At 43.2% G+C, this 22,738-nt stretch overlaps 2 protein-coding genes and 1 non-coding gene across 4 annotated transcripts; 2 read left to right on the forward strand and 1 right to left on the reverse strand.

Annotated features, from left to right (window-relative positions):
- Positions 1–4,521: 4,521 nt before the first annotated feature.
- trnal-uag (transfer RNA leucine (anticodon UAG)) lies at positions 4,522–4,603 on the reverse strand. Its single transcript has one exon. It is a non-coding gene; the product is annotated as a tRNA-Leu (tRNA).
- A 369-nt stretch (positions 4,604–4,972) lies between these two features.
- On the forward strand, positions 4,973–12,726 carry LOC144085678 (uncharacterized). 2 transcript variants are annotated; one of them, XM_077615221.1, is made up of 3 exons: positions 4,973–5,417; positions 8,302–8,556; positions 10,012–12,726. In XM_077615221.1, exons 1-3 carry the CDS (start codon positions 5,282–5,284, stop codon positions 11,694–11,696), a joined length of 2,076 nt encoding a protein of 691 aa, XP_077471347.1. In that variant the 5' UTR covers positions 4,973–5,281; the 3' UTR covers positions 11,697–12,726. The 2 variants fall into 2 exon arrangements, with proteins under 2 accessions (XP_077471347.1, XP_077471338.1); XM_077615212.1 differs by having other exon boundaries at positions 8,191–8,556; positions 10,012–12,725.
- A 5,766-nt stretch (positions 12,727–18,492) lies between these two features.
- On the forward strand, positions 18,493–22,110 carry LOC144083149 (tyrosine 3-monooxygenase-like). The gene is made up of 13 exons (XM_077610701.1): positions 18,493–18,576; positions 18,713–18,904; positions 18,977–19,142; positions 19,238–19,326; positions 19,397–19,464; positions 19,545–19,595; positions 19,665–19,810; positions 19,901–20,036; positions 20,193–20,262; positions 21,223–21,279; positions 21,359–21,454; positions 21,535–21,668; positions 21,948–22,110. Exons 1-13 carry the CDS (start codon positions 18,493–18,495, stop codon positions 22,108–22,110), a joined length of 1,452 nt encoding a protein of 483 aa, XP_077466827.1.
- The last annotated feature ends 628 nt before the right edge of the window (positions 22,111–22,738 follow it).

The raw sequence follows: 22,738 nt of genomic DNA on the forward strand, positions 1-22,738 counted from the left end.
TGATGCTAGGAAGTGGATTTTACCTCATTTTAGTGCATTTTTGGTCATTTCACGTATGGACGTATCGACGTTCATTGCTGTCTTTTTACCGGGGAAATGATACTCCGGGCCCGGTTCTGATGTCTAAAAAGCTCCAGTATTTGTATTTAATCAATAAATGCTGTTTTCGGCTGGATTTTACCCCATTTTCGGGCAATGTTTGCCCGTACGCCATTGACGTTCATCGCTGTCTTTTCCCGGGAAAATCACCCCCCTGGCCTGGTTTTAAGGTCTGAAAAGCTCATTAATCATGAAATGCTGCTAGTAAGTGGATTTTACCCAATTTTTGTGCATTATTTTATTGATTATTTTTTTTGTGTCGCAGCTGTAGCTGCAGTAGAGGTTTTATAGCTATAAAATAGTTTTTGAGGGTTGGATTGATACGTTGAAGGCGCTACCAGAAAATGCACCAAAAGCCACTGCTGAATAAGGTTATAAGGTCACAATAGGAAGCGTTTTGTATTGAAAGAAACTTTCATCATGGCCAATAGTGGATGTATGGATACTGTGCTGTCTAACTTAAAAATTTGTTATTTCTCTTTGAAGCAAACTTTTGATAAATTATAAAGACACAAATGTCCCACCCAAAACATGGCCTGAATAAAAAAAAACAGTTTTAAACAGTGAAAAATAGTGCTTGGGTGCATTTTTTTTCATCTCAGCTATGATTTTGCATTCGAAAACACATTTTTTCTTTGATTGAAGAGTTTTTTTTATTATTATAGTTAGGTTATGAGTTGTTTGAATGCACAGCAATATTTAGATTGAGGGATTTTTTTTATTGAATAATAAGACAATAATTACACAAATAGAATCACAAATGTACCTCCATTAATGTAGTTTAACAATATACTCACGATGAGATTTTCCCTGATTTCATACAGTAAGGTATTTGTTATGAACCGGCAAATAGAAGATAACGGCAATGTTGCAAGCAATGTTCCCTCTAATTTTTCGTTGGTCTGAGCAGAAAGTCAACCTCCCTGAGCGCACTGAGTACCAGTGTGAGCGACATCATCGGTACTCGGATGATTCGCCTAAAGACGTTTCGCCGACGGACGTTTGACAGACGGGCAGGTCGCCGAATGGACGTTCCGCCGAACGTTCATTCGGCCGAACGGAGGTTTCGCCGAAACGGGATTCGCGCGCTCGCCCCGCCCCCGGATCGTGTGTGTACAAGTTTTTCAACCTCGGCCCGCGGGCCATATACGGCCCGTTAGGATTTTTAATCCGGCCCGCCGCCGGTGTTGTCCAAATTATAGTAAAAATCAATGTTAGTCTACCATCAATGGCAGCCCGGGAATAAGCACTCTTGGGCGGGCAGATGTAGCAGAACCGAGCCGTAAAATGACAGCAATCGGGTCAAATCCATCCTAAAACAGCATTTAATGATTAAATACAAATACTGGAGCTCTTTGGACATTAGAACCGAGCCCAGGGAAGTGAATTCCTTGGTAAAATGTCGTGATGATATCGCGATGGAGGCAAAAAAACGTCTATATACGTCCATTCGCCAAACGGCTCAAAATGCTCTCAAATTCGGTCAAATCCAGCCGAAAACAGCGTTTAATTATTAAATACAAATACTGGAGCTCTTTGGACATTAGAACCGAGCCCATCATGAAGAAAGGGGTAAAAAAAAAAAAAAAAAAAAAAAAAAAAAAAAAAAAAAAAAAAAAAAAAAAAAAAAAAAAAAAAAAAATCTGTTTTTTTTTTTTTTACTGCGCGCCATAGGATTTCTGCTGCGCAGAGAAGACGAGAGTAGTGCGCAATTGCGCACGCGCGCAGCTTAGAGGGAACAGTGGTTGCAAGTCTTCAAGGCCACATCTGGCTACAGGACAGAGCTCTACTAAGGAGAGATAAGCTTGAGACTCATGGAGGAGTCATGACTAGAAACAGGTAAAATACACATTTCATTATGAGACCCACTTCACGGCCCAGCTATTTGCAAAGCCCCTCATTTTAGGCAATGAATCGAATATTTGTCCCAATATCAGTGGTGTGCCGTCAGGGCCTTCAAGGCCTTCTCTGCTGGCCTAAGAAATATCTGAATCACAGACTGATGTTAATTATATTTTGTCCATGAATACCTTTTTTTAAAATTAAATAATTCCAAATTGTCTGTTAGCTTCCTTTCATTGCTCCCCCCCCCCCCCCCCCGGTTGCACTGCTTCCAGATGTGTGTTTTGATATTGAAGCATTTAACCAATCACATTTCAGCCATTATTTGTTGCCAGGGTCAGAAATCTGCCTCAAAGCCTTCACAATCAGTTCTGCGGGCTCTGCTGCATTAAACAAGCGTCAATAAGACTTGCTTTAACCAATCAGAATTCGATTTGGTAACACCAAGGCCTTCTCGCAGGCGTAGGGATACGTCATTGCCTTCTCGCAGGCGTAGGGATACGTCATTGCCTTCTCGCAGGCATAGGGATACGTCATTGCCTTCTCGCAGGCGTAGGGATACGTCATCGCTTTCACCAACTATGATTGGCTAGTGATAGTGTGGACTAGCCAGATCTACCAAACTGTATCTGGAGCGAGCTGCACAAGCAAATATATTGTTGTGTTGATTTAAAGCCATTTTCAAGACGGACTTTTCAAGAAAAAAAAAGCTTGACATCATTAAGAAAGGTCGGACAACTCCAAATCAAGCAAGCCTGTCACAACCGGGAACGAACATTTTCAGCCCTAAATTGAATAAAAACATATGCCAGAAATACGACAGGACAGGCTCGACTTTCAGCATTAGCTTAGATGGCGATAGAAAAGAAGGAGGAAAGAAAGGAGGATGGATATTGTGTACAGGTGTTGGAGTAATCATTATTATAAATGTGTTTGCAATGAATATAAAGCCTTATAATATACATGCTTGCTATATTAATCAATATATTTGCTTATTAGGAATAGTAATGCTCATCCTAAATGTGTAACTATAATAAACAATATATATATATATGTGTTGCTCGCTTTTATGTTAGAGTTAGAATTAATATGTGCTTTCAACGAAGACAAACGCTTACTCCAAGGTCGCTCTCCAGGACAGCTGGCTCCGGCTTGAGATACAAGTTCGCAATGACTTAACAATACACTGAGTCCTTGCTCCGAGGACTGATTACTGGAAGATACGCCTCAACCCTTTCCCCAGATGCAAGTTCGCAATGAAGATCTGTGAAGGACGCTTAAATTGTTGTCGGTTCAGCGGATGGCTATCAGTCAACCTCCGGGATTACTCGCATATTGTTTTAATTTGTGACGGTAGGTTTGCTTGATATGGAATTGTTTTGTTTCTTGCTTACGCAATTGGATCGAATCGATAACCTTGTAATTGTTTTGATTTGAGGCCTTAAATGGGCAGGACATAATGCCGCTCGTCAGAATAATCTTGACCGGACGAGCGGGTGGATGTATTCTCTTCTTGCAAGAATTAAATGGTGATGTGACTACAGATGCCTTTTTTATTGAAAGCTGAATTTGGAAATACCTAAGGATAAACCTAACATTGGATAAACCTAACAACAGGTAAAAAGGATTGTTGGTGAGTAAAATATGTCTATATTCCTAAATAATATTTCAAAGTTATTATTGATGATTTTTTATGTGTCGCAACTGCCTTCAGCTTCATACCAAGTACTGGGTAAGAAAAAACAAGTTGCCACAGGCATCTCTTTTAGCAGAATGCTACAAGCAAAATGTTGGTGGGGTTGAAACTAACACATCATCAGAATTTTTGGCAGAGAGAGTCATAAACTATTCATATTTTTACGTTGTAGTATTCTTTAGATCCAGAATTTAAAGGTAAAAATACCTGAAAATGTCTATCATCTCTCTTCTCATTACTGAACCGCTTTATCCTCATTGGGGTCGCGGGACCCCCCGCGTACCGGATCCAATCCCAGCTGTCTCCGGGCCAGAGGCGGGGGACATCCTGAATCAGTGGCCATCTGACCGCAGGGCACAAGGAGACGGACAATCATGCACACACACACCCATAGCTAGGGGCAATTTAGAGTGTCCAATCAGCCTACCATGCATGTTTTTGGAATGTGGGAGGTAACCGGAGTACCCAGAGGAAACCCACGCAGGCCCAGGATGAACATGCAAACTACACACAGCTGGATATGACCTGCTTTGAACCCAGGACCACAGAGCTGTGAGCCCGATACGCTAACCACTCGCACCACCAACTGAAAATGTGTGCATTTAATTTAATATTCCTACACAATTAAAAATACAAAAAATCTCTGAATTCTTTAACAACATTGTTACGCCGTTGATATGCAAAAAGGAGTCTCATAAAAAAAATCATTATGATTAAAGCGAAGCTAGAGGAACCGTCAGTGACACAGTGGTGTGCAAACACGACACTCCTATTAGTGTGTTTGGGACTCGGCTCTCTCACCAGTGGTTTCACATTTTATGTTACAGGTTAGTGAAGAGCCATAAGCACTCCAATAAAAGAACTACAAATAGCCCACGATTTAATGGCAGTGGTGGGATTTGAACCCACGCCTCCTGAGAGACTGGAGCCTAAATCCAGCGCCTTGGACCGCTCGGCCACACTACCTTGAATGAGCCAATGTGAGGGATTTTGCACTCCTAAATTGTGAAATAACCTTAAAAACCCTTATGTCTTTAAATATGAATGTGTTATTTGTTACTTGCAATAAGATCAAACACAATGTAACATTTAAAGCAAATGTCCTTAAAAAGTCCTAACTTTTTCTCAAAATGTAGCTTTTCGATTTAGTGTCACGGCTAGCTAGACTCGAACTGGACTTCGAGCTGCTCTCTTCACGCTGTGGCCTTCAGAGACCAAATTTAACATTATCGCCCCCCTCTGTCTAAAATCTGAATTGAGAACTTGGCAATTTGATGTAATGAGACAGTAGAGGGCGATAATGCTCCAGTACGTTGGCTGCCAACAACCGTAAACCTCAAGAGGAAGAAGAAGAAAACGAAGAAGACGAAGTTGAAGAAGGGATGGCGGCTTTTATTTCTATTCCACATGGCAATGGTTTTAACTTAGCCTCTTGTTCCTCCTCAATTTAACCGAACTTCAATTAAACGGAACCAAACCTCGACAACATGCCCAACATTAAATACTTTGTGGAGTCGAACATCAGTCAATTTATCTTCAATCCGTTTTGGGAGACGTACTTTAGCCTAGCCTAGCCGGCAGCTAACAAAGGAACACGTCGTCTGCATCAGTACGTCGTCAAGCGAACACTAAAAAGTGTGAAAAATGTCTGCAACAACGACGCCGGTTGCGGCAAAGTTTCAGAAAAAACTTTATGGCCTGAAAGAGGATCTCTCATGTCATCAACATTCCATTGTTTGCAAAATGATGCAAGCTAAAGTTGTTCTTCACAAACTCGAAGGTACGTTCTCTTTTGACGGTCTTTGGTTTATAATAGACCGATATATACAATACGATATGTACAATAAATATTTCTTAACGAAATATTTAACGGGGTGGCAATGTTTTGCATTTGCAAAGGCTTTGGCTGCGTCCACGTCCCCAGGATTTCCCCCAATCAGGTCCGAACTGGGAGACTTTTTGAGGCTCGGGGCCACCGGTGGGTGTATTGCCCCCGTACAACTATTCCACAAAGGGCCGCAGTGGGTGCAGATTTTCATTCCAACCCATGAAGAGGCCACCTTTTCACCAATCCGGTGTCCTGCAAGTGCAATCAGAGAATTGCAGTCAGGTGCTTCTTGTTTTCTGCAGAAATCTCATTGGTTAAAGTGCCTTTGCTGGATCGGTTGCAACAAGAACCTGCACCCACAGCGGCCCTCGAGGACCGGTTTGCACAGTTTTGAGATGGAGTTTTTAATCTCCAGTGGGTGCTAATAATAGACGCAGCAACTGTTCGTGGAGAAAAAACGAAACCCGCTGTTGGAATTACAATCTCGGGAATGGCTACCGGACCTTGTAGTTTTGTCTGATATTACGAAACACTTGAACAATCTGAACAAAATGTTGCAAGGCCGCAAAAAGTTGTCACACAGTTTCCTGACAACATATACATGCATTTAAGTTAAAGATGAGATTGTGGGGGACGCAACTGGCAAGAAGCTAGAGGTAAGCTCTTGAGCCCGAACCCGACCCAAATTCGGATCGGGTCAGGTCTCAAATGTCAATCATTAGTTCGGGTTGGGCCGGGCTACTCTCTCGCTGAAAAAAATGTACTACAGTAATACCTCAACATACGAGGAATTTGAGATCCGAGTAAAATTCCGAGCAAATATTTACCTTGAAGTACGAGACAAATTTTGAGATACGAGCATTTGAGACAGCCAGTTGCCTAGGCCGTGAGAGGCTGCTGATGATTTACCCGCACTGTCTCTCTCGCCTCATCTTCCTTGGTAATGTTCTCTACAAGCACTGGGCGAAGCATTGCATTTTTTCCATGTTTTTTGTTGCATTAGCCAGTGCAGAATTAAGTGAACCAGAATGGATGCAAAGCAAGAAATGGGGAAACACCACAACAAGAAAAATATTACAGGCTGTCCTCAAATGAGGACAGTGGGATCAGCACACTTTCAATAAAGCTGCTCTTTGTGCAAAATTATTTATTAGGCATTTAAAAAAAAAAGAAAATGCCAGGGAGAATTCACTTGGATCTTTTAGTGCGTCGGCTCGTTGTTGTCCTGCATCTCATAATTGCTTATTTTGGCCATGTTATTGTCCTTTTGCCGTAATGCTCCGTGTTACCTGTGTGTTTCGTGTATCCTCTATTGCTAACATGTTAAAAACCTGTTTCCTCATCATCATCTCCTGAGGATTGGTCTGGAGCTATCGTTCATCTCGCAACAGCGCCCCCGTTGTCTCTGGTGGTCGGGTGGTGTAAGTGCAAACAGCAAATTATTCAATTTGAAAAAAGAAATAAGTCTATCTTGATGAGAACCTGATGCTTTCGAATTACAGTAATTAAAATTTTCTTACCAGAAGTTTAATTTGACAGCCATATTGCTTCTAATGTAAAAAAATCTCAATTGCCACTAGGCTAGCGTATGTTATGCTAGCCGCTAGTGTATGTTATGCTAGCCGCTAGCATACCAATGTTATGCTAGACGCTAGCATACCCATGTTATGCTAGACGCTAGCATACCCATGTTATGCTAGACGCTAGCATACCCATGTTATGCTAGACGCTAGCATACCCATGTTATGCTAGACGCTAGCATACCCATGTTATGCTAGACGCTAGCATACCCATGTTATGCTAGATGCTAGCATAACCATGTTATGCTAGACGCTAGCATACCCATGTTATGCTAGACGCTAGCATACCCATGTTATGCTAGACGCTAGCATACCCATGTTATGCTAGCCGCTCAGCATATGTTAGGCTTGGCACTACCATGTTTTTCAGCACGAGCAAAACTGAATTTGATAATGCTTCATTGAGGTCAAAGGTACACTCTGATCTAAAGAGTTTGGCGTTTGACATGCTAGGCTCCACTGTCAGTCAGAGTTGTGTATTCCAGGAACCGGATTCCAGCTTTGGCGAAAGCAAGAACAGTGCTGGCCGACATTTGAGCCGTCATCCCTAATCCATTGTAACTCGCGACATGCATCACTCCCAAGCCTTTGATTCTCCTCGCTGTTATATCGGCATCAGCAATTCATTCCAAAACGTCACATAACTCGTGCGACGCTGCCTGCCGAACTACAATGTTGGCCATCCGTTAGCAATCTTTTAGCAATCCGTTAGCAAAGCTGTTAAATTGCGTTCGATCCATGGCTTCAGTCCATTTTCCAAGCATTCACACCCGCATTGTGTTGTCATTCACGTCAGGCATTTCCTCTGTATAGCTCTAATATGCTGTTTCTTTGAGTATTGAGTGTTTTAGGGGGTTAAAAGCGCTGCAAGCACACGGAAGTCAAATGCCTTGCCACTCCCCTGGAATGTTTTAAATGGATTTACCATAATGCTTGGAATGTGCGGGGAGGCTATTTTTAGGTTGATCGTGAATTTAATTTAGTGCACAGACCAGACCGATTGGGCGCATTGACCATTTTAGAGAAAATTATAGAATTTTAAGTGTGCCCTATACGTGTGAAAATATGGTATTTCTAAAGTGGTGAATCATATTGTGGTCACAAGACTGCAAATAAAAAAATAAGATTTGATCCTTGTGTTTCAGATGTTAGTCAAGTGCATCGAACTGAGCACCAAGATTCGGCTCTCGTGAAAGATGAAGAGAATGAACAATTTGAATGCATTAAAGAGGAACAAATGGGGCATTTCATTTCAGTTGGGAAACTCCACATTGAGGAGCAGCAGCATCCCCTCATAAAGATGGAGGAAGACCCTCCATATGTTAAAGAGGAGGGGATGGACGTCCCTCTGTGGGCTGTTGAGCCCTTGAGTGGTAAAGATGAAGGTCCGAGTGAGGCCAGCGGAGTGGCGGAGCCTTTGAGTGGCAGCAGCTCAACAGAAGAATCCCAACCAGACAAGCTCATGGCTCCATCATCAGCTAGCTACGATGCCTCATCACACTTGCGAATCTGTGAGTATCAAGTCACTAACATAGAGAGGAGCCTAGGGTATGGTAATTTCAATAATATTATTTAAAAATATATGTACGACCTACGTCATTACGAAAGCCCCATTAAAAAAAAGGCTCAGGCATATGGGACTTGTGCGGTCAAACAGCGGCATCGTGTGTCCAAGCACAGTTACTGCTTTTTCAGTGCCCTGAAGAAAAAGCTAGATCACCTGCTTGAAATTTGTATCCTTGAGGAAGATCATTTCACCTGGTCACCAGGTGAGTCCGTGAAAAGGGATGATCTGGGCGTGGCCAGCAAAGGGGCGGAGCCTGCAAACGCCTCAGCATGGCCCCAAATTAAAGAGGAGGAGCCAGAGTTCCCTCAACAACAGCACAAGAGAGAAAAGCAATCTCCAATCAAAAAGGAGGAGCAAAATGTCATCGGGTCAACTGGTGAGCCATTCAGGAGGGAAGATAATCTGGGCGGGGCCAACAGAGCGACGCAGACTGTGAACTGCAGCTCAGTAGAGGGAATGCAAGCAGACAATTTCATCGCTCCTCCACCAGATGGCGACAATGTGCTTCATGATGATGAAGGTCTTAAGAAAAATCCCAGTGGCTGCAAATGCTCTGTGTGGGAAAACCTTTGGGAAAAAGTACTTTGAAAATACATGAGGAGCCACACTTGCGTGAAACCATTTTCGTGCTCAGTGTGTGGTAAAACATTTGAACACAATGAAAGTGTAAAAATACACAAGAACCCACACTGGCAAAAACAATTTTTTTGCTCTATTTGTAATACCGCCTTTTCTCAAAATGAACACTTAAAAACCCACATAAGAAGCCACACTGGTGAAAAAGCATTTTCATGCTCGATTTGTGATAAATCTTTCTCTCAAAAGAACTACTTAAAAGGCCACACAAGAACACCCTCGTGAAAATCCATTTTCTTGCTCAGTTTGTGGTCAAGCATTCCCATTTAAGAAAAGCTTAAAAACGCACCTAAGGGCCCACACTGCGAAAGACCATTTTCATGCTCAATATGTGGTCAATCCTTTCCGCATCAGCAATATTTAAAATCCCACAAGAACCCTTACTGGTGAAAAACCATTTACCTGCTCATAAAATTATGCAATTCAAAACATTACATTACCTATTTTTGCATCACTCGAACCGGAAGTTGTTCGGTGACATGAGGTCAGTGTGAAAATTTTTATTTTGGAGGTTTATGTGATGAATAACAATAAATGAAAAGGATAAACTATTTTAAATCAACATAATCTGAATGTCACCACTAGTTTATCTTTAAATTGTGTACCGGATGACTGGGTCAAACCTAAAACGTGACTTTTCTGGCACATATTATTGCGAAATAATCAACCATGCTGTGACACTAAACTTGTAAAAGTAAGAAAAAAACATATTTCCCATTTCCGACTACATGTAGTGATACATATTATCTTTTTGTCATTGCAGGTTTCAGGGAAAATCTTAGTCCTGATGGGCAAGAGTTTGTTGGCCTTAAAGCGCTACCCCAAATCAAAGAGGAGGAGCCAGAGTTCCCTCAACAACAAATGAGAGAAGAGCAACTTCCAATCCAAAAGGAGCAAGATGATGTCACCTGGTCACCTGGTGAGGCCTTGACGAGGCAAGATGATCTGGGCGGGGCGGAGCCTGCAAACACCTCATCATGGCCCCAAATTAAAGAGGAGGAGCCAGAGTTCTCTCAACAAACAATGATAGATGAGCAACTTCCAATCAAAAATGAGGAAGATTATGTCACCTGGTCACCTGGTGAGTGTGTGAAGTGGGATGACCTGGGCATGGCCAGCGTAGGGGTGGAGCCTGAAAATGCCTCAACTTGGCTCCAAATTAAAGAAGAGGAGGAGCCAGAGTTCCCTCAACAGTGCAAAAGAGAGGAGCAACCTCCAATCAAAAACGAGGAATGTGTCAAATGGTCAACTGGTGAGCTTTTCAAGAGGGAAGATGATCTGGGCGTGGCCAAGAGCGGGACGGAGCTTCTGTGCAGCAGCTCAACAGAAGGATGGCGACCAGAAAATTTAATTGCTCCTTTATCAGATGGCAATGACTTGCCTTTTGACGATGATAATGTTGAAAATGTTAAGAAAAATCCCAGTGGCGACAAACTCTGCAAATGCTTTCAGTGTGGGAAAACTTTTGGGAAAAAGTCTTATTTGAAAATACATATGAGGAGCCACACTGGGGAGAAACCCTTACCATGTACAGTTTGTGGTAAAACATTTACACACAAGGGAAAATTTAAAATACACACAAGAATCCACATGGGTGACAAACCATTTTCGTGCCCAGTTTGTGGTAAAACATTTACTACGAAGGGGAATTTAAAAATACACACAAGAACACACACTGGCGAAAAACCATTTTCGTGTTCAGTTTGTGGTCAAGCATTTGCACATAATAGAGACTTAATTAGTCATGCAAGAACACACACTGGTGAAAAACCATTTTCGTGTTCAGTTTGTGGTCGAAGATTCACACACAAGGAAAGCTTAAAAGCCCACATAAGAACCCACACTGGTGAAAAAGCATTTTTGTGTTCAGTTTGCGGTAAAGCCTTTCCTCAAAAGCATTATTTACAAATACACACAAGAACCCACACTGGTGAAAAACCATTTTTGTGCTTAGTTTGTGGTCAAACATTTACACAGAAGGGACACTTAATTAGTCACGGAAGAATCCACACTGGTGAAAAACCATTTTTGTGCTCAGTTTGTGGTCAAGCATTCGCTCGCAGGGGAAGCTTAAACATCCACGCGAGAATTCACACTGGTGAAAAACCATTTTTGTGCTCAGTTTGTGGCAGAAGCTTCAGCGAAAGGCAATCTTTGAAAAGACACATAAGAACCCACACTGGTGAAAACCCGTTTTCGTGCTCAGTTTGTGGTCATGCATTCACAGACAAGGGTAACTTAATTAGTCATGCAAGAACCCACACTGGTGAAAAACCATTTTCGTGTTCAGTTTGTGGTCGAACATTTTCCCAAAGGAGACACTTAAAAGAACACTTATTAACCCACACTGGAGAACAATGTTCTCCTGCTCAGTCTGGCCACAGATTCGATACAACAGCCCAATTAAAAAGCTACACAATTCTAAAACCTTTTCCAGGGCGCAGTTAATGTTCCAACATTTTTACATAAGAGAACCTGAAAAGAAGACTTAACAACCCGCACAGAAGAAAATACCTTTTTTGCTCAATTTGTGGCAGGAATATCTTAAAAACAATTACCCATATTTAGAAACCCTTTTCCTGCTCAGCTTCTTGCCAGAGATTTAGTCATAAGGATAGACTTAAAAGACGCAAATGTGGTGTGATAAGCAGTGGCCAATCACGGCTTTGCTAGCTTCATCAATTTCTGTATGAAAGATCATTGTAATCTAAGTATAATTCTATTTTGCATTCTGAAAATCTTGTTTACACTTATTAATGTGTAATATCGATCCACATGATTCAAATACAGTAATACCTTAAGATACGAGCTTACTGCGGGATCAAGCTAGTATGTCAATTTACTCGTATCTCAAGTCAATTCTTCCCATAGAAATGAACAAAATACAAATTAATCAATTTCCATCCTAAAAAAAAACCACCAAATTTTGTTCTAATTTACTACCGACTCGTAATTGGGAACCATCTGGTATGCTCATATCTCAAATTTGTCTCGTATCTCAAGGCAAAAAATTTGCTCAGAATTTTCCTCGTATCTCAAATGTCTCGTATGCTGGAACACTTGTATGTCAAGGTATTATTGTATAAGAAAATTGAGTGTCGCTGAAGATTTTATTTACCTTTTAATTCTACCCGAAATAGTAGAGCCTAAATTAGGAAATTACAAAGTAAATAATCAATAATAATATGTAAATAATTTGGAAAATGTCTTCACAGTTAAAGACATGCCTAAGAAATTTGAAAAATTGCAGTTTTTGTTTATTGAATTTGCTAGCAAATCCAATAAGAATATTGAGTGTTATTCAAACATGATACATTTTAATGAAAATAATTGATATATTCAATCTAGGATCTAAGAAACATTAGTAGAAAAATGGTGTGAAAGAATGAATTTGGTCAAAATAAATAAGTAGTACAATGTCCTTCTACTTTTGTCTTATTATAAGATGAATCACGTTTTTAAACCGATTTAACATGTCATCTTTTTGGTAGTTCCAATAAAGCTCTCTTTTTGGTGAAAAATACTTTTTGGGTCTTTTTGTTGACAAAATCAGCCTTCCAAATTCAAAGGTGACAAAAAAGAGTAGCGTTATTTGCTAAGATTTAAAACTAAGAGGAAAATGAATAATGAACAATTTGACAAATTGATATATAAAATATTGTTTTCTTTCTACAGGTGTGAAAATACAGTAACTTCATGTCTGAAATTAACAGTAAATTGTTTTTAAATTTTTGATGTTGAACGGGATATTTGGTAGAAATGTAACTAGATTTTTATTTCATGTGTAACTATTGAAAAACATTGAACAAGAAGGTTTAATAGGAGATGATAGACAAACTACAAAGGGAATGTAAAGATAAATGTTTGCAAAAAACAACTAGATTGGGGTATTATTCATTTCAAACAACTGCGCGATACACATTATTGAATGAATTTGGAGTTCTTGATTAGCATGCATTTTATGTGGCTTAACTGCTGTAAAGGGTACAGGTTTAATATATTAATCCATGCAAACAGGGGAGATGGTGGTTCAATTCTATTAAAAATATACTGTTAGGGTTATTATTTTTACATTATTATATATTTGCTCTCATGTTTGACTTGTGCTCGGCATAACCCCCAAGGGGGTATACGGCCAAAACGCGGGCAATTCCCAAAAACTACATATCCATTTCAAAGGATACATATGGATTTTATTGAATTAAATAAGAGTGAAGGGAAAAGATACTGCTTAGTGATTGTCGGTGCCTTTTCGAAATGGGTTGAAATTTTCCCAACAAAAAACTTTGTTGTTGTGTAATTCCCTCAAATTTTGCCCCAACTTGAAAAAGGCCCCGATCTTCTCAACGCATGAACAATTCAAATTCTTCCTCCATTTTACAATTTTATTGAAGTTTATGTTGATAGGAAGGGATTAGAATGAAAACCTTAAAGAAGGGGTAAATAAGGAAGCATGTGACATCATATAAGTTTCAAGTTACTATGTTGATCAAAGTGTTGCTCTTGAGTTTACTACAGAAATATTGAAAGTTGTTCAAATGATATGAGTGGAAGTGCAAGTGAATTGGTACATTAACTGACTGAGTAAATCAACACTAATATTCACTTTACATAGATTGATAGTAAGAGTAATCTAAGTTAAAAGAAAGCACAAAGAATGCAACTTATACAACTTATAGTTGTGAGAAACAAACTCAGCAACAATCAGCTGGAATCCAAGTGGTACTCAAATTTGATCCTACCAATTGCGTATGATCGGGAACTGAAGGGTATCCTTGGTTGCCTGTCTTGTCTTGTACTTTTCAAGGCTGGACTACTGAGCTTACATACTGGCTATGACCTCAGGCAGGAAGCGAGGAGAGTTTGGTCTGATTGGGGTTTTTCTGCCCCCGGTTGGTCTGGAGGGGGGCAGACATATCTTCCGCTTGGTTGACTTGACATTATCTTTCAATTTAAAAAGGCCAAACACCCGAAATGTTCTTTATATTTCCGTCGTCTTCATTTGAATTTTAGCATGCGATACCAAAACTATGGAAACAAATGCACAAGCTTCCCATTGTCGATGGGCTTTAGCTTTACGTCATCTTTGAAATGGGCTGCCATTGACAGCGATGGAATTCTAATCCATTTGCCGTGTTTTGCTTTCAGCTTATTTCACAACGCAGTTTAGACAGGCTGCATCCTTTTCTCTTTTTAACTCATCGGCCGCCCTTCTCGGCATCGGACGTCCAATCCATCCGGACGGCGAGGGTCGGCAGTGATTTGATCGATCGCTTGGCAGACCTGAAATCATTTGAAATTGCAACCCAACCCCCCAAAAGCCGCTTTGAACCGTACGGTGAAATGTTTGCTTTTCTCAGACCTCAATGGAAAATGGTCAAGTGGACTAACCTAGTATGTCGTATTTCCATGTAAATGGATTTGATGCTAATCCTCTCCATTTGAGTCACTATCAGAGAAGCAAAGGCTGCCAATTCACCCGCTGATATGTTTTATTCGCTGGAAAAGAAAATGAGTCAAGCTGAAATTGGGAGTGTGCCGATTTCCTGAGTAAATTCCAGAGAAAATAAATGACTCACTCCCATCCAGCTGTCAATCATTGGATTCAAAGAAGGCGCCGAAACTTGGGTTGGCAAACCGGGGCGAGGCCTTTAACTCACACGGAAACTAACCGCCAACGGCAGCCCTCTCGCTTCCCGCGAGTTGGACGTTCACCGCCCTCGACGGCAGCCGTGGAACGAAGCCTTCTTGCGACGCAAAGCCTGGCCGTGCTGTGAATTTGGCGGCTTTGTCAGATCAAATAAAAGCAGTATTTTAAAGTAAAATTGATGAAAGGCCGAGGCGAACATTCTTCTTCGGCTCCAAATGTCGTTTGAGCAAGAAGGTGGGGGGGGGGGGGGGGTTCCCCACCGCGCTTCGAGCTCGGCAGCCCGTCGTCGCTTAACCCGATTCCCTGACCAGTGTGTCCAAATGGGCTGGACGTCTATCGCCGTCGAACGCAGCCGTTGACTTCAATGCCCAAGGCTAGCTTTTTGCTAATTGTGAAAACGCCGTTTGGTTCCCGTGTTTATCCATCGAATTCCGTGGTATTTTGGGGCAAGTCGAAACGGCGAGCGCTGGCAATTAGGCATGCACGCATGCCGACGCGCGCTTTTGCCCGCATAATTGCAGGCGTGTTAATTGCAGCTAACCAGAGCAGCTGTGCTATTTCTTTTATTTGCGCGTGGGATTTTGCTCACCTTTGAGCAGAGGCGTCAAACTCATTCCAGAAAGGGTGCAGATTTTGGTCCAAAACCACCGAGAGGACACCTTTTCACCAATCTGTTCAATTACCACCGTAATCAGTTGATTGCAGTCAGGTGCTGCTTTTTCCACCAGACCTCCCCATTGGCCGAAGTGTCTGCGCTATAGCTTTCAGTAGGGAGCAGTAAGTAAAGTTAAGTGATTAACACTACCCAGAGGATTGTCGGCTGCTCTCTGCCCTCACTGGAAGACATTGCCAGCCCTCGTTACCTCAGCAGAGCCAAGAACATCATAGGGGACCCTTACCACCCTGGTCACAATCTGTTCCAGCTGCTGCCCTCTGGCAGACGCTATAGGTCCCACAAAGCACGGACAAATAGGCTTAAGGACAGTTTTTTCCCCACATCCATCAGAAATCTAAACCCGCGGTAACATAACACACATTCCCTTCTGCGGTAATATGAAAAGATGTTTGGGTGGTGATCTGGCTCCTACTAGCTGACTGAAGTAAGGTAAGTGAAAGACAGTGAGAGGTAAGCGAGAGGTAAGCGACCTGTATCCACAACAGCAGAATGCCAAATTACAAGTCCGTCACTTACACTTATTTAGGTCTTTTGCCGAGTAAACGTAGCTTATGGAGAAGCACCATCAATTTCGTCACACGCAGTTTCTGCGTGTGATGACAAGTAGGCTTTTTGTGTTGTGATAATGACGACAGGGCCTATGTCCGATTATTATTATTATTGGAATCAGTTTGACACCTGTGCCTTTGAGTGTCGAGTCGTTTCACCCTGACAGAAAAAAAGGAAAACCAAGGATTTTCCCACCGGCACTGGCTTTTTTTAATAGAGTTAGGGGAGCTAAAAATGTGAACGTGCCGTTCTAAAACAGCGGTACAGTCTTCAAAAAATGGCATGGTCCCTCCCAAACTCATTCTTTAAATTTGCTGTGGAGATGCACGTATTGGCAGACATCCGTGGCACCAATGAGCCCTTTTAATAATCATAATTCAAGGGGAAAGGTTTATACCAGGGGTGGCTAAGTCCAGTCCTGGAGAACCCTCCCTCCACCAACACCCCTGAATCAAAAAATCGGGATCGGTATCAGGCTTCTGGACAGTAAAATGAGTTGATGCGTTGATCATTTGATTCAGGTATGTTAGAGGAGGGAGATATGGGGAAAAAGACGGCAAATTTGAAGAAAGTCTGTTTTCTTGTTAACCGTCTATCTTCCATTTTGCTTATGGTAGGCTCCGGCACCCCCACGTCCCTCGTGGGGGAAAATGAATGAATGTTTAATTAGCATGTTTCAAAGTTTCAACGACTGATGAAAATATGAAGACATATTCATTTCAATTACACACAGTATATACCATACATGCATAGACACACATTGATATTACATTTATAGAGTACATTGCTCCTTGTATCACGTGCTTCTAAACACTGTAGCTCACTTTGCTACCTCATTTCATTGTTATGCTGAATCATTTTTTTCAGCCTATTTATAATATGTGCACTTTAAGGTGAAGCTTTAAATCTCATTGTACTTGTAGAATGACAATAAAGGCATTCCATTTATACACAAAGTATACATACATAAAGTTCCAGAAGTTCTCTGACGACACCGCTATTGTTGGACGAGTGACGGACGGGAACGACCTGGAGTACAGGGGAGTCATCACAGCCTTTGTTGACTGGTGTAGGCAAAACCACCTCTACATCAACACCAGTAAGACAAAGGAAATGGTCATCGATTTTCGGAGGAATCCTCAACAGACCACTCGGGTGAACATCCAGGGTACAGACATTGAAATCGTGGAGAATTTTAAGTACCTGGGTGTTCACCTCAACAACAAACTAGACTGGTCCACAAACACAGATGCCCTGTACAAAAGGGGCCAGAGCCGCCTCTACCTACTGAGGAGTTTACGGTCCTTTGGAGTGTGCAGGACACTGCTGAGGACTTTCTACGACACTGTGGTGGCATCTACAGTGTTTTATGCAGTGCTTTGTTGGGGATGCGGGAGCACGGAGAGGGACAGGAACAGGCTGAATAAGCTGGTCAGGAGGGCCAGCTCTGTTCTGGGCTGTCCTTTGGACTCTGTGGAGGAAGTGGGAGAGCGGAGGATGCTGAGCAGGATGATGTCCATCATGGACAGCACCTCCCACCCCCTGCATGAGTCTGTGGAGTCCCTCCGAAGCTCCTTTAGCAATAGACTGCGGCACCCTCATTGCAGGAAGGAGCGCTTCCGCAGATCCTTCCTCCCATCAGCTGTCAGGCTCTTTAACAAAAAAATGGCTGTGTGTTAAGACCTACCGTATGCATGCATGTACATTTATGTGTATGTATGTATGTATATATGTGCTAAGCAACACGCTTATTTAATTACATATTTATTCATGTATTTATTTCTTGACCTACGTATTACCTATCTATTTATGTCTAAAATGCCTTTCCTATTCCTGCATCCTCACCCTCTTGCCACTGGAACAACGAAATTTCCCGAATACGGGATGAATAAAGTTATCCAATCCAATCTAAACTCATATATCTTTGTGTATATGTATGTATATATATATATATATATATATATATATATATATATATATATATATATATATATATATATATATATATATATATATATATATATACACACACACACACACACGCCTATTTTTCGAGTGGCTTATCCTCACAAGGGTCGCCGTCTTGGCGACCCTGGAATTGCAATGGATCCCAATCAATCCTCCTTCCTCGATATTTATTTCGGGGCTGATGTAAGTGAGAAAAGTGGCTAACGAATGTCAGACCCGCCCTGATGGATGAGCATAGAAATGACTCAGCTTTAACATCAGAGAGCGCCAAGAAACGAGCGTATAAAAAGACGGAACCGCGCGTCCTGCAGTCAAAAAAGAGGCACAGCCGCATTGAGCAGCTCTCAGAAAATCTCCGAAAAACCCGTGAGGAAAAAAAAAAGAAGCGAAACGGCCCCGAGATGCCACTTTCCAGCAGCTCCACGTCCTTGTCCAAGAGCGTCCCCAGAGCCGGTTCCGAGTTGGAACGCTCCGACTACATCACGGTAGGATCTTTTGCAGGAAAATGCGGACCTGTTCACATTCGGCATTTTGAAATTGGGAGATTTCATTTTACTCTCTAGAAGACCATTTGCTTTTTAAAAAAAAAAAAAATTTTTTGACGCGCTCGCTCGCTCGCAGTCTCAACACTTCCCCAGAAAACGTTGCAGTCTGATCGACGACGCGCGCAAGGAATGCGAAGCGCCCGTCGCCGCCGAAGCCAGCGAGCAGATCGTTTTCGAAGAGGACGACGGCAGAGCCCTCATCAACCTCTTCTTCACTTTGGCCAGCGACAAGACGCACTTGTTGTCCAAGACGCTCAAAGTCTTTGAGGTGGGTAGCCTGTCAACGTTTTTCTTGTTGTTGTTGTATTTTTGATTACTGCGGAATGTGTTCCATGTCAAGACTTTCGAAGCCAAAATCCACCACTTGGAGACGCGCAAGGCCAAGGACGACGTGCAGTCTTTGGAGTACTTTGTGCGCTGCGAGGCACCTCTTTCGGACGTGTCCACGCTCGTGGCTTCCGTCAAGAGTAACGCCCAACGCGTCAGGACCAGCGAGGAAGTCAAATGTGAGAGAGTGGTCGCCGTCGCCACCGCTGCTCCGGTCGTCTGGCTCGTCGCCGGAGACAGCCTCATGCGTCTTGTTTTTTGTTTTTCCTTCCAGTTCCCTGGTTTCCCAAGAAAATCTCTGACTTGGACAAATGCCAACAACTGGTCACCCAATACGACCCGGACAAGGACCAGGAACACCCCGTGAGTAACCCGGTTTGGCAAAACGTGGATCGTTTGCGAAAAAGAGTGTGACGTAGGGAATGCAAAACAGGGCTTCAAGGATCCCGTCTACCGAGAGAGGAGACAACTCGTGGCCGACATCGCCCTCAAATATAGACAGTAAGAGCGGCGGCGACGGCGGCATGCCCACTCGATTGCCCGCCCACCTCAACTTGCTTGTGCTCGTTTCCTTTCCGCAGCGGCGATCTCATCCCCAGGGTGGAATACACGGACAGCGAGATCGCCACTTGGTGAGCGGGAGGCGTCCGCCAAAAGCACGGGTCCAGAACTTTGCTTTCCTAACATTTGTGTGCCGGCAGGGGGAAAGTCTACCGGATGCTGCGCGACTTGTACCCCACCCACGCCTGCAGCGAATACCTGGACTCCTTCCGGCTGCTGGAACAGCATTGCGGCTACGGTCCGGACAGCGTCCCGCAGCTGGAAGACGTCTCGCGCTTCCTCAAAGGTAGCGAAGACGGACGGAGGGGCACACGTATCGTTGCCCGTGACGTCCCTTTGTGAGCTTGACCCTTTCTTTTTGCGGCGGCGGTAACAGAACGCAGCGGCTTCGTGCTGCGTCCGGTCGCTGGTCTGGTCACGGCGCGGGACTTCCTGGCCAGCCTGGCCTTCCGGGTCTTTCAGTGCACGCAGTACATTCGCCACGGCTCGAAGCCCATGTATTCCCCGGAGCCGTGAGTAGACGGGCGTTCCCACCGGGAGAGCTACGTCAATGTATTTTTGAAGAAATAAAATGTCAACAAATTTTCACCGAGAGAGAATTTTCCACCATGGCTTTGGTTCGCTTCCGTCAATGGGAAGAAGGCTAAGCACCTCGTTTGTCTTTCCAGCGACTGCGTCCACGAGCTTTTGGGCCACATTCCAATGCTGGTGGACCGCACCTTTGCACAGTTTTCCCAGGTGAGACGCACCGCCACGAGCAGTGAACAAGAATCCTTGTTCATTTTTAGAATACTTAACCCTGGTTCACTATCTGGACATATTAATAATCAGACATAGGCTTTGTCATCATCATTGACTTGTCAAAAGCCTAATTGTCATCATACCCAGCTGCGTATGACGAAATTGGTGGTGCTTCTCCACAAAGTGCGCTTTCCCGGCAAAAGGCCCAAATAAGTGATAATTTCAGACTCGTTGGCACTCTGCCGTGATGGATACATCGCATCCCCCCCCGAGCGCAACCAAATCCCGGCGACTGCAGAAAAAGTTTGCCTCGCAGATGCCAGCAAACAACAGATCACTTACCTCCTCACTTACCTTCAGTCAGCCAGTAGGAGGCAGATCACCGCCCAAGGTCTTTTCATGTTACCTCACCCCAAAGTTATTACACAGAAAGGATTGTGTGTCGTGCTACCGCAAGTTCAGAGTCCTGATGGCTGTGGGAAAAAAACTGTCTTTAAGCCTATTTGTCCGTGCTTTGTGAGACCTGTAGCGTCTGCCAGAGGGCAGCAGCTGGAACAGGTTGTGACCAGGGTGGAATGGGTCCCCGACAATGTTCCCGGCTCTGCTGAGGTAGCGAGGGCTGGCAATGTCTTCCAGTGAGGGCAGAGAGCAGCCGACGATCTTCTGGGCAGGGTTGATCACTCTCTGCATGGCCTTTTTTCAATCATTTATTTCTGTACATTTGAGGGCATTCACTTCCTGTTTTTGGGTGACTTTCTGTACATTCGGGGCTGACTTCCTATATATTGGGCATCATTTCCTGTTGATTTTAGGGCATTTCTGGGTCACTTACTGTTGATGCGTCTTTTCCTTCTGATTGCTTCCTATTGATTTCACTTTCTGTTGGTTTTGGGGCACCTGCAGGTCACGGATTGGACACGACGAGACGTGATCGTATCTTTTTTTTTCTCTCTCTAGAATCTGGGCTTGGCGTCCCTTGGAGCTTCGGAAGAGGATATCGAGAAACTCGCCACGGTGAGTTTGTCATTCTAAACGCTCGCCACTGCAAATGTATTCCCCATTCTGACGTGAGCGTTTTGGTGCGGCGCGCCAGCTCTACTGGTTCACCGTCGAGTACGGCTTGTGCAAACAAAATGGCGAAGTGCGAGCCTACGGTGCCGGCCTACTTTCTTCTTACGGAGAACTCCAGGTTGGTTTTCATCTTAACTTGATGTCAATTATCGACCGTATTCATAAATGAATTCAACTCACGATCTCCCCGGCCGACAGCACTCGCTGTCCGACGAACCCGAGATCAGGGAGTTCCAGCCGGAAGCGGTGGCGGTGCAGCCCTACCAGGACCAGACCTACCAGCCCATCTATTTTGTTTCCGAGAGTTTCGCGGACGCAAAGGAGAAATTCCAGTACGTACGAGAGCCGTCGGAAAAGTCGGCAAAAAAGGATTGCAAAACACTGGAAAAGATTCACAAAAGTTTGATTTAATATTAATCATTGTCATTTAACTTTTTTTTTATTTTTTAAATGCGTTATGTATGTATATTTTTGTTAATCTAAAAATATTTTGACATGTAATTTTCTTCTCAAAATCAAAATTGCCCGTTTTCGCCCGTTAATCACATAAACCAAGTAGACTGGGAAGGAATTTGGCCCTAAGTGGAAGCGTCTTCTTTATCTTCCGCCAGGACGTTCATGGCGGGGATCCGCCGGCCCTTCTTCATCAAGTTTGACCCGTACACCTGCAGCGTGGAGGTCCTGGACGACCCGGGCAAGATTCAAGGAGGCCTGGAAAAGCTCAACGACGAGCTGAAGACGCTGAGCGACGCGCTCACCGTTTTGGTTTCCTGAAAAGTGGCTTTGCTTACTCAAAATGGCCGCCAATTAACTCATTCGCTGCCACCCGCCAGGTCCCATCTAAAAAAAAATTTAAAAAATCATCTGGGCTAACTTCCTGTCGAAGTTATGGGCCATTCCCAAGTCAATTCTTGTAGATTTTGGTTGACTTGATAGATAAATGATGAAACATTTTCCAATTAAAATGAATGAATTTGTTGTTCACAGAAATGAAACCAAACGGAAGAGTCCGCCATACATTCATTTTGTCACTGTTATGGCTGTCAGCCTGGGTATACATTATGTTGTGGGTTGTATTGTTTTTGTTTTGCAGTTGCCTGGAGCTGTGGCCTCAAACCTGTGGCAGAGCCCTGCCCAGGCCAACACAGCTGTGACGACTTCACACTCATCCATCCTCCAATCACGGTCCAGATCCTGCCCTTACTTAAACCCTCCTATTTTGCAGTTCTGGGCTTGACTGTCTGGCATGCAGGTGCTAAGGCAGTGGAGTCCTTACTTGCTTTAGAAGACACCCTTGTCTAAAGTTAAGTAAGTTTTGTTTGCCCCAGCTTCACCTTATTTGTGAGTACGTACTATATTCATTGTTATATAGGGTATTTATGTTTAGATAAAGTTAATTATT

Source organism: Stigmatopora argus, chromosome 1 (genome assembly GCF_051989625.1).
Source record: "Stigmatopora argus isolate UIUO_Sarg chromosome 1, RoL_Sarg_1.0, whole genome shotgun sequence".
Classification (NCBI taxonomy): Eukaryota; Metazoa; Chordata; class Actinopteri; order Syngnathiformes; family Syngnathidae; genus Stigmatopora; species Stigmatopora argus.

Excerpts from the sequence above, each read along its gene's own strand:
- LOC144083149 (XM_077610701.1), top strand. The coding sequence starts at position 18,493 with ATGCCACTTTCCAGCAGCTCCACGTCCTTGTCCAAGAGCGTCCCCAGA. Across the intron at positions 18,577-18,712 it reads AACGCTCCGACTACATCACG|TCTCAACACTTCCCCAGAAA; the intron begins GTAGGATCTTTT and ends GCTCGCTCGCAG. Across the intron at positions 21,669-21,947 it reads GACGCAAAGGAGAAATTCCA|GACGTTCATGGCGGGGATCC; the intron begins GTACGTACGAGA and ends ATCTTCCGCCAG.
- LOC144085678 (XM_077615212.1), top strand. The coding sequence starts at position 5,282 with ATGTCTGCAACAACGACGCCGGTTGCGGCAAAGTTTCAGAAAAAACTT. Across the intron at positions 5,418-8,190 it reads TGTTCTTCACAAACTCGAAG|ATGTTAGTCAAGTGCATCGA; the intron begins GTACGTTCTCTT and ends CTTGTGTTTCAG. Across the intron at positions 8,557-10,011 it reads CTCATCACACTTGCGAATCT|GTTTCAGGGAAAATCTTAGT; the intron begins GTGAGTATCAAG and ends TTGTCATTGCAG.